This window comes from Raphanus sativus, chromosome 1, assembly GCF_000801105.2.
Source record: "Raphanus sativus cultivar WK10039 chromosome 1, ASM80110v3, whole genome shotgun sequence".
NCBI lineage: Eukaryota > Viridiplantae > Streptophyta > Magnoliopsida > Brassicales > Brassicaceae > Raphanus > Raphanus sativus.
In genome coordinates this window covers 2753792-2763934 of record NC_079511.1, presented here as the reverse complement: position 1 = coordinate 2763934, position 10143 = coordinate 2753792, and the positions used below count along the sequence as shown (strand labels likewise).

General features: G+C 34.8%; 3 protein-coding genes across 3 annotated transcripts; 1 reads left to right on the top strand and 2 right to left on the bottom strand.

Annotated features, from left to right (window-relative positions):
• Positions 1-888: 888 nt before the first annotated feature.
• On the bottom strand, positions 889-3774 carry LOC130508990 (GDSL esterase/lipase At1g09390). Its single transcript, XM_057004501.1, has 5 exons — positions 3417-3774; positions 2639-2830; positions 2385-2551; positions 2045-2309; positions 889-1267 (listed from the first exon to the last, which is right to left on the bottom strand). The coding sequence occupies exons 1-5, from the start codon at positions 3673-3675 to the stop codon at positions 1035-1037; spliced, it is 1116 nt and encodes a 371-aa protein (XP_056860481.1). The 5' UTR covers positions 3676-3774; the 3' UTR covers positions 889-1034.
• A 1593-nt stretch (positions 3775-5367) lies between these two features.
• Positions 5368-8716, top strand: LOC108857596 (WAT1-related protein At1g09380). The gene is made up of 7 exons (XM_018631599.2): positions 5368-5692; positions 6841-6903; positions 7049-7165; positions 7269-7521; positions 7966-8124; positions 8206-8357; positions 8435-8716. Exons 1-7 carry the CDS (start codon positions 5511-5513, stop codon positions 8658-8660), a joined length of 1152 nt encoding a protein of 383 aa, XP_018487101.1. The 5' UTR covers positions 5368-5510; the 3' UTR covers positions 8661-8716.
• A 513-nt stretch (positions 8717-9229) lies between these two features.
• Positions 9230-9736, bottom strand: LOC130495448 (uncharacterized). The gene has a single exon (XM_056986828.1). It carries the CDS (start codon positions 9734-9736, stop codon positions 9230-9232), a length of 507 nt encoding a protein of 168 aa, XP_056842808.1.
• Positions 9737-10143: the final 407 nt, after the last annotated feature.

Genomic DNA, 10143 nt, shown 5'->3' with positions numbered 1-10143 from the left:
TTAATTTAAAAACTCAAAGGAAAAAACATATGAAAGAGAAACATGCAGACATATGACTTCGATCACTCTTCCCCAAACCTGATATTCTCTGCTTTGACCAGTTGATTTGTCAGAAGCCAAAGGTTTTTTTAGTCTATTTGTTGCCTAAAGTGTATGAGCAAAGTCACTAATGTCAATCAATGGGTATTTAGCTAATTTGGGTGGTTGTTATGGGTAGTTAACCAATTCCCCCTTGTTAAAATGACATTCGGTGGAACCGTAGAAGCATACCTCTCCTTTTTCTTTAGTACAATTTTTTAATTCACAATTAGTGCAATTTTTAATTCAAAATTAGATGTAAATCTCTTCTTTTTTTTTGAAAAGTAATGTATAATCTCAGCGGCCGCAAAAGAAATGAAACAGAGTTGGTGGCGTGGAGTATTGCATGGACAATACTTTCATGGCTACAGTTGCGTTTGCCGTCTCGGTGTAATTGGATGGCAATGACACTCCGGAGGCAATAAGGACTTTGCTATGACTCTCTGGAAAGTGGAAAGAGCTGGTTACAATACCATTTTAGCCTCTGATGAAGGAAATGTAGCACAACTGCTTGAATACGTTGGACACAAGCAATGAAGAGAGCTTCTATGGTAATCCTAGAGGAGAGTTGATATTTTAAATTTTATTATTTTAAACTAATAATTTAATATAAATACTAATTTTGTTAAACTTAAAATTAAGATGAAATAAATACTTTGATTTATTTGTTGGTTCCTATATGGATCCTTTAGCTTCTAATTCAAAGTACCTCGTACCCAAAATACCAGATCCGAACTGATATTTGAAATGCCAATGCCTAAAAGCAAGGTTGAATCTAGGGGTGAAACGTTATTATAGGGAACTGTAATATTCTTGACAAAATTTTGAACTTGTCGAAAACAGAGAACCAAAACAATCGCAGGTCTTTTTACAAATGGCATTTGGTAGAACCATAGAAGTACACATCTCATTTCTCTTTACTGCAATATTTTTAATTCACAATTAGATATATAATCTCAGCGGCTGCAAAAGAAATGAAACGGAGTTGGTGGCGTAGAGTACTGCATGGACAATACTTTCATGGCAACAATTGCGTTAGCCGTGTCGGTGTAATGTATTCCGTCCCAACTTATAAACTGAGACCCTTCGTCACAGCTATTAGAGCCACCGTTCCCACACGTTATGTTCACGTTGTAGTTGTAAGGAGGCCCTCCGTATCCGCAACACGCCATCAATGGTTTCTCAAAGCCTGCACAATACATGAATGACTTAGTCTGACATAAAGGCGTAACCAGACACTAATGGTGTTTAATAATACATAGCATCTCTGTTCCTAAAAGATAAATGTTTAAAATAAAATTTTATTTCAAAAATATGTATTTTCAGAAAAAGTTATGCAAATTTTATCAGTTAATAGTGGTAAATAAAAAAATTATTAGTAAATTTATTATGTTTTCTCAATATGTTTAAAATCACATAAACATTATCTTTTATGAACAGAGGGGGCAGTGCCGTCCCGGCCATAAGGCAGATAAAACTTGTGCTTTAGGCCACATATTAATCACAGTTTCTAAGGCCACATTGCAATATAATGATTGAAGTTCAATGTCTAATGCAGCATCTTTTTTATTTTCTGTATTTTAGTGATGTGTTTTGTTTTGGACTTGTGTTCCAATTTTCGTTAGTTAACGTGGTTTTCTTTTGAGTAATTTTTCTTTTTGTTTATATCAGTTTAGTTTTTTTACAATATTATCTTTTTTATTTGATTATATAGATGTTTATCATAATAAATTTCCACTTTCATATATAGTTTTGACAGTTGTATAGTTTTTTTATCCTTTATTTTTATAAAATATTTCTGACCTAAATTAACATACGTTTTTACATAAAAAATTATATAGAATTGAAAATTTACACATATATTTTTTAAACAAAATTTAGCCACTATTTTAAAATATGCTTTAGGCCACTGAATTTTCCGGGACGGCACTAAGAGGGGTAGTATATGCTTGAAATAAAAACATACCGTAGTTAGTAGAGTTTGCGATGAGATCATATTTGATGGCATAAATATCGACATAGACTATGTCGGCATCTCTCAGCTCGGTCCTCATCTCCCGACACATATGATCCAACCCTTCGTTGAACAGCTTTGCGGCTGAGTTATAACTCGATAGACAACCGTGCTTGTCGAAAGCTTTGCTATGAACCATTGAAAGTTTCTGAGGCAGACAACCTAAAGGTCCTGTGTTGTGTACCCAGAACTTCCTCCCTCCTTCGTCGTACAATGTCTGAAATATTTTCAAGTTTCTCTCAAAATCAACACTTAAATAAAAAGTTATATATATATATGTGAAAGTTCTGACCTTAATGGTACTCTTGATCTCAGAAATAACGTTTGGAATATGCTTGACGACCTGAGAGTAAGAAAGGCCTTTGGAAAATGAGTCTGCAATATCGTTTTGCCCGATATCGATCATGTACAGTGCGTTTCTGAATCCACTCTCAGTTATCATCATCTCTTTCAAAGGATCTGTAAAACAAAATGCATATTACAGTCTAATGGTATGTTGGTGATAAAGAGTTTGCTGGGGTCAGATATATATATATATATATATACCTGAGGTGGAAGCAAGATCGAGTGCTCGTGATTTAAAGTGGAGGAACTGCATGAGCTGAATGTTGAGCACGAACGGAACATATCTAGGAAGAGTCGTAGATCCAACGATGGCGAAGTTAGCGCCGTTTTGGAACTTTGATCCAACCATCGAGTCTAAGTATGGGTTTAACAGACTTGTATTCAAACTCTCGCCTGCAAATATTTCAAATTTTTGGGACCGTTACATTCATTAAATACCAAAGTTATATATATTGAAGTGACACTTTAATAGATTCATCAATCATGAAAAAGTAAAAGAACCAAAACAAAACTGAAAACAAGGAAAGCAGACTAAATTTGTCTTGTTCCAAATCTCTATGTATTTAAATCTCAACATCGTTATAAACAAAGTATTTATGCATTCGATTAATTAAGGTTGTTTAGACAACAACTAAAAGCTATTTAGTCACGCAACCTAACAGATGGAGATCACGCGCCGAATCTAAACAGTGGGACCCCCTTTCCATGATACTTGATCTTCCATGTTGTGATTTGTGAAATGGGCCCCACACTTGTCTCTTCTAGTAATAGATTTCACCATTTCAAGGAGTTGTGTCGTTTTGTGATATCACGTAACGCGATCACCGACATCGATTCTCGCGCGCGGTTTCTCACCCGTCGATTATGATCTAACCCGTTTCATCTGACGGTAGGTATGGCATGACTAAAACTATCCTCTAATCTCAACCGTCGCTGTAGTTACGTGAGTCAAACAAGAGCGAAGAGAAGTTCAACTTACAAAGGAAATCGATGACGAGTCGGCCGTCAGAGAGTCGACCAGTGGATCTCCGGAAAAATGAGCGGCCATTTGGGATACCAATGGTATAACCGAGTCCGGCGGCGAGTCCACCCGTGTCAGAGTTAGAATCTCCGAAGTTAAAGATCACGGGAGGATACTGGCAACCTCCGGCCACCGCCAAGTGTTGTCGGAGATTGAGGATCACCAGCAGTAGATTAAGGAGGAGGAAGGTGTGGGAGTGGAGAGAGAGCGTAGCCATTTCAAGAAGTGGCTGATTGATAGTGTGCACTGAGAGCTTTGTAACTAAATTGTAAGCCTATAGTGTGTGGGCCTTCTTTATCTCATAAAGCTTTAGTGTGAATCCTTTATACAGAGTTGAAAACTTTGTAGGTTGGTGGTTGACACTGACACATTACTCAGGCTTATTTAAGATCGAGTTCAATAAAATCTCCCACCGTTGTAAAACGAAATGGTGGGCTCTAGTGTGGGTCTAGTAAAAGGCCCATTTAAACGACGGCCCACGACGAAATGTTCATGATAGAGTGAACTGTATTTGGCGCTATGCATAGAGATGCTAATCATTACGTAAATATGCATATGCATTCATATACATCCAAATCTAAAAACGGAAAGTTTCTCTTCTACGTAATAACGAAAAGATGCGATCGAATAAATTTACATCGAAAGCCAACAAAGAGGCACGAAAATTCATTGGACGTCATCGCTAGCTTGTATGACTCATGCAAATGGAGCATTAATCACAATTATTCCTCTTCAATTTAGAAAGCATTTCGTATAAACCACTCAAATCCAGCTAACTCTGAATCCCAGTTAACGTTTCTTCAATTTAACAACATACAGTCCTAGTTAGTTGTCGAAAAAGCAACTTTGTTGTATACGTTCCTTTTCGTTTTGTATGCATTTACTGTTAATTAGATTATGGCCCGGATAAATGTTATTTTTCTTCATCTATTTTATTAATACATAAGAAAAGTTAATTTTTATGATTATTTGTCAATTGCTGAATTTTTTCTTAGTTACTGAATAATTAAAAAAATATAATATTTTTAGACCATCTTCAATATAGTATAATATCAATTTTAATATTTATTCATGTTAATAGTTATAGGTAGATAGAACTCAATCCAATACATTTTTATTTAAAGTGTTATTTTGTCTCTACAATAACCTTTAAATTCAAAAAAAAAATTTAATCTATATATATGAGATATTTATTTGTACATTTTCAGTGATTATGAATTATGAATCTTGCTTTTCTTTCGTTGAATTTTTACAAATAATCACAGTTATCTTTGTAATTTAAATAATCCAATCGATCAGTTTTCTGAATTTATGGTTTAAATAATTTTATCAGTTTTCTGAAAGTACTTAAATAAATATAAATTCAAAATACCCAAGATGATACTAATCTTAATAATTCAATCAGTTTGGTTAATCAGGCGATAAACCAAACCCTTGATTCAATATTACAGAAACGTGTTTTTCAAAGGCAAATTGATTGCTTGAAGCTTGAGAAAGACATTTATGCATGCGTGCTACTTCCATTCATTCACAAGCTCCACCTAACCCATGAATAAACGGAAACCGAAAAATTGTTCAGAAAGACAAAATTATATTTAAGTTATTTTCTGAAAAAACGCCAATTCGAAATATATTAGTCATCAACGAGAAGAAAAGTTAAATAAAGTGCCATAAATATCAAATGATACAAATCACCCATTGTTTCGTGTGTCATATGCCCTAAAAGAGAGCACATGCGTTACAAGTAAACTTCATTCTCGAACCGTTTCTCACCTTTCTGTTTAAAACATCTCTCTCGTATTAATATATAGTTTTGTCTGTATATGTATTCGTATTTATACATTTAATTCATATATGTATACAATTGCGGCTATAAATATAAGGCCGAATGGAAAGAAAATATATATTTGGGGAACTAACAAATGCTCTAAAGAACCCACCTCTCTCTTTTTCTTAACTTGGTTTCATGAACAATTATTATTGATTAGTACTCGTGAGAGAAACGAATATAGAGAATATAAGCATACTTTTCTTTTGAAGAATATATTGAAGATGGTTAAATCGAGAGACTTGTTGCCGTCCTTGGCGATGGTGTTGGTGCAAATCGGCTACGCAGGCATGAACATTACGTCGAAGATGGCTATGGAATCCGGCATGAAGCCTCTCATTCTTGTCGCTTACCGCCAAATCTTTGCCACTATCGCCACCTTTCCCGTCGCATTTTTTCTTGAACGGTACGTACTATCTATCTATACATATGACTTAGTTTGTTAAAAAAACATATGACTTAGTCAACTAACAGTTTTGGACATGCATTATTATATGATTAACAAAATTGCATTCATGAAATGTTGAATTCATATTGTTTCTTGGACAACATTGTTATAAGATATAAGTTTAGTTCTATTAGTTTTGAGCTTCAAATTAATTAAGGTTTTCTTACATGCTTCTTGAGTCTATGTTTTAAGAAGATCAGCAATAGAACTAAAATTTCGGTTGTCAACTTCAATACTTAAATTTTTCTTCTAGTGTTGTTTTGGTTGAAGTTAACATGTGGTTCGTCTTACGTCTAACTGAGAAAGTACAAAACGATTGTAGAACGATTTTCCCTCTTCGACTTTTCTGGCATCAACCAAACTATTTTTTTTTCAACCAAACTAATTACTTTCCAAAGTTTAACGAAAGGCTACTTTTAACTAATTAACATGAAGTATCACTTACATTTAAGATTTTTGTCTGGTCAAGACTTTTTAATGTTACTCCAGTAAGCTAATTAATACTATTGTTAGTTTGAATGGATTTTAGCTAATTAAATTTCAACATTTAAGATGAGTTGGCAACTAATAAATTTCCAATGATTAAATAATAATTAAGAAAATGAAATTAACACGGCATCGTTTTATTTTCCGGAGATTAACCTATATACGCATAGTATTATGGTAGCTATAGATTTGTTAATGACTAACTATTTACCGTTATTTTTAAGAGTCTCTACGGTCATAGTATCGTCAATCATAGTCTTTTTGTCGAATTGTACGTAATTAATCATATAGTTTCCGGTTCTCGAGAGAAACAAATGAGAAATGTGACGCAGTCTCACACAATCCATGCGTCACGTTTCTTTCTTAAACGGAAAGCACAAACAGACAAAACAAAACATGGTGCCTGGAGAATAAAGCGTCGCACGTGCGTCTACGACGCCGTTTACCTGTTTCCATCATTAGTTCTAGAATTAAGATGTAAATTTGATTGTTAAATCCTTTAGCCCTGAGTCATTTGGGATGAAAAACTATGTTTTCATTATCACATTCGATGTTAAACTAATTACTTGATTAATGATTACTGGCTAACGGAAACGTAAATCACATGGTTTCTTGTGCAGTAAGACAAGACCGAAGATCACACTAAGGGTTCTTGTCCAAATCTTCTTCTGCTCCATCACCGGGTATATACATATATACACTTTACCTGCCAACTGCAATCTCATTTTATAAACTGTATTATTATACTTATCTTAAACAAAGCAATGAATTCTTAGTACTTAATAAAACAGAGTTCTTATAACGTTGTTTATCTTGATTTTCTCGCAGTGTGACCGGGAACCAAGTGCTCTACTTCATAGGACTTCAGAATTCATCTCCCACCATTGCTTGTGCCTTAACTAATCTCTTGCCGGCGGTCACTTTCCTCCTCGCCGCAATCTTCAGGTTATCTATATTATATCTATATGAATCTACCCTTAATAAAGTTTCCATCATATACTAAACTCGTTTGTGGTAACTTTTTAAAAACTCAAAACAACATTTTCAGACAAGAAGCTGTAGGGATTAGAAAGGCATCAGGACAAGCCAAGGTGATAGGGACAGTAGTATGTGTGGCCGGAGCCATGGTTCTTTCCTTCTACCATGGTCACACCATTGGCATTGGAGAGTCCAAGATCCATTGGGCTTATGCTCAAAACATCACTAACCATGGTTCCGATTCCAACGGTTCTAACTTCTTCTTGGGGCCTTTCATGATCATGGCAGCCGCCGTTTCGTGTGCCGTTTGGTTCATTATTCAGGTGACTCATATACTAAGTATATAAAAAAATTTCTCTAAACAGAAAATTGTTTCTTCAAAAAAATATACTAAGTATATATAGCTTGTTATCAGTTTCTATCTGGAAAACCATTTTCAAACAAACTGAAATAGCAGATACCTAAAATTGAACTAATTTCCAATTTAGCTATTGCCAAATTTTCTTTTCTTTTATAATTAAGAATCATTAGATTGTTTTTGTATATCTTCAAATAATTTATTTTCAAAAATAAAACTGAATAGACACAATTATTTATTCCAAACCAAAATTAAATTTCTAACCAAAAAAGTCTAACAATATAATTGAATAAATACATATACTGAACACTTTTGTGTTGATTTATAAAGATAGTCAAAATTAAAGCCACTACTCATCATAATCTATACAGATTATTATGGTTGATTGTTTTTTGTTTGTTTGCTACAGACGAAAATGAGTGAAACATTTGCAGCACCATACACGAGCACACTTCTAATGTGTTTGATGGGAAGTATCGAATGTGGAGGCATCGCTTTGATCTCCGATCACAACCTCGCTGATTGGTCTCTCGGCTCTCCTCTCCGTCTCATCTCCGCCCTTTACGCCGTAAGTCCATTTACATATACTAATGATTAGAAAATAATCTTAACTAAGCAAAGCATATCTGATATATAATTTTAAACGCAGGGAGTGGTGGCGTCTGCGTTAGCGTTCTGCTTAATGTCATGGGCAATACAGATAAAAGGTCCTCTCTACGTATCTGTTTTCAGCCCATTACTGCTTGTAGTTGTCGCCGTTTTCAGCTGGACTCTTCTTGAAGAAAAACTCTACACCGGCACGTATGTTTTCTATGCTATCGCTTATAAAACCGGATGATGATGCATGCTGATTTAGATGATATGTATGTATGTATTAGGTTTATGGGATCAGCACTTGTGGTTATTGGGCTGTATGGCGTTTTGTGGGGTAAAGACAGAGAGATGAATGAGAATCAAGACCAAGAAGAGAACCAAAAGAAGGTGAAACAACAACACGCAGCCAAATGTGATGTTAACGAAGATATTGAATCGAGATTGCCTACGGGAGGAGGAGGAGCAGCATCAGGTAGTGGCAACGGTGCCGGTAGACTTATCTCGCCTTAAAATGTTGTTGCTTCTTCATCATATAAGTATGAGCTATTATGAGTCAACTAAACTGGATATCCATTTTTTTTTGTTATAAAGCATATTTGAGTTTCTTAACCGGTTGATTTCGGATTTGACGATAAGATCCATTAAAAAAAAGAAGATAAAATCGTTGACCAAAACTAAGAGACTAAAATCTTACAACAAAATCTCAAAAATAAGAAAAACACTTATGGGAAAAACTATAAACCATTTATGAGTATCTATCGAGTAATGATTTGTAATACTATGTGAGCTAAACAAAGCTAAAGAAAAAGATTATGTAATAATTTTAGGATTAATAAACAAAATTTTCGAATCCTAAAAATGAACGCACTAACCATCGATCCGGTAGAAGAGCCTAGGAATGCAGTGAACGAGCGTACAAAACACTAGCCGATGTGGAGTTAATCGCAAAAATAAGATAGATCAGTTATCGAATGTTGAACATGTATGTGGGTAGAGATTTGCAATTAAGAAGCTTCTGAATACATTATAAATTTTCTGAAAACATTTGCTTATATATTATCAAAACTTCAACAATCATATTATGAAGGAACCATATGACTAATGATTTTTTCCATGGCCGCTAAAACATTTGTCTCTCTGTTTTTAGCAATCATCGGATTGACATTATAACCGGGCACATTAAAATTTGTCTTACATATACCAACACCGTAGGAAACCTCATCCATGAGTCCGATGATATCAGCGAACCGGTCCTCGTTAAAGAGAGATACAGCATTCGTGAACGATGCGTTCACACGAGCGTAAGCTTCAACACACTTCTGTAGACCGGGCCCGCTTCCAACATTTATAAAGATCGTGCTGATGAAGGAATATGTGTCGGCCGATATTCTTTCAGCTTCTGTCACAGTCACTTTCAAGAAATCTTTCATGATTGGGGAAGTAGCCCGGTTCTTGGCAAGGATCCCACTGCAGAATTTGATGTCTATTGTCTGTTTGCAGATTGCGTAGATTGTTTGTTGAGTGTTCGCTTCTGCGACGGAGCAAACGAGTGTAATCGCCAAAAGTATCAAAAGAATGCGATACATTTTCATTCGTTTTTTTTTTGGTTTGTGAGTTACGACTCGGTGGTGGTTTGAGAATGATTCCGATGATATCTTTATATTTGAAAATTAGGCATCTTAATAAATTAGTCAATAGGTGAATATCTTTATATTAGCTAAGTTTTGGGTGAGTATAAAGATATCGTAATCTTCTTCCGTTATAGTCAATGAGATTTATGGAAGAATACCAAACTGAAGAAGATTTTGTTTGACTACGTTAGTGTTTGCAGACTGAAGTTTAAAGTCTTACATGGAATCTCACTTTGGTAAGCTTTTATTGATTGTTTTTTTTTTTGGACATCTTTTACTGATTGTTTTTATCCACAGAATGTGGACCTCTACAAGATAAAATTAAAGAAAAAAGAGAAATTACTTGGAATAGCTCAAATCAT

Excerpts from the sequence above, each read along its gene's own strand:
- LOC130508990 (XM_057004501.1), bottom strand. The coding sequence starts at position 3,675 with ATGGCTACGCTCTCTCTCCACTCCCACACCTTCCTCCTCCTTAATCTA. Across the intron at positions 2,552-2,638 it reads CGATCTTGCTTCCACCTCAG|ATCCTTTGAAAGAGATGATG; the intron begins GTATATATATAT and ends TTTGTTTTACAG. Across the intron at positions 2,310-2,384 it reads AGATCAAGAGTACCATTAAG|ACATTGTACGACGAAGGAGG; the intron begins GTCAGAACTTTC and ends AAAATATTTCAG.
- LOC108857596 (XM_018631599.2), top strand. The coding sequence starts at position 5,511 with ATGGTTAAATCGAGAGACTTGTTGCCGTCCTTGGCGATGGTGTTGGTG. Across the intron at positions 5,693-6,840 it reads GTCGCATTTTTTCTTGAACG|TAAGACAAGACCGAAGATCA; the intron begins GTACGTACTATC and ends TTTCTTGTGCAG. Across the intron at positions 7,522-7,965 it reads CCGTTTGGTTCATTATTCAG|ACGAAAATGAGTGAAACATT; the intron begins GTGACTCATATA and ends TGTTTGCTACAG.
- LOC130495448 (XM_056986828.1), bottom strand. The coding sequence starts at position 9,736 with ATGTATCGCATTCTTTTGATACTTTTGGCGATTACACTCGTTTGCTCC.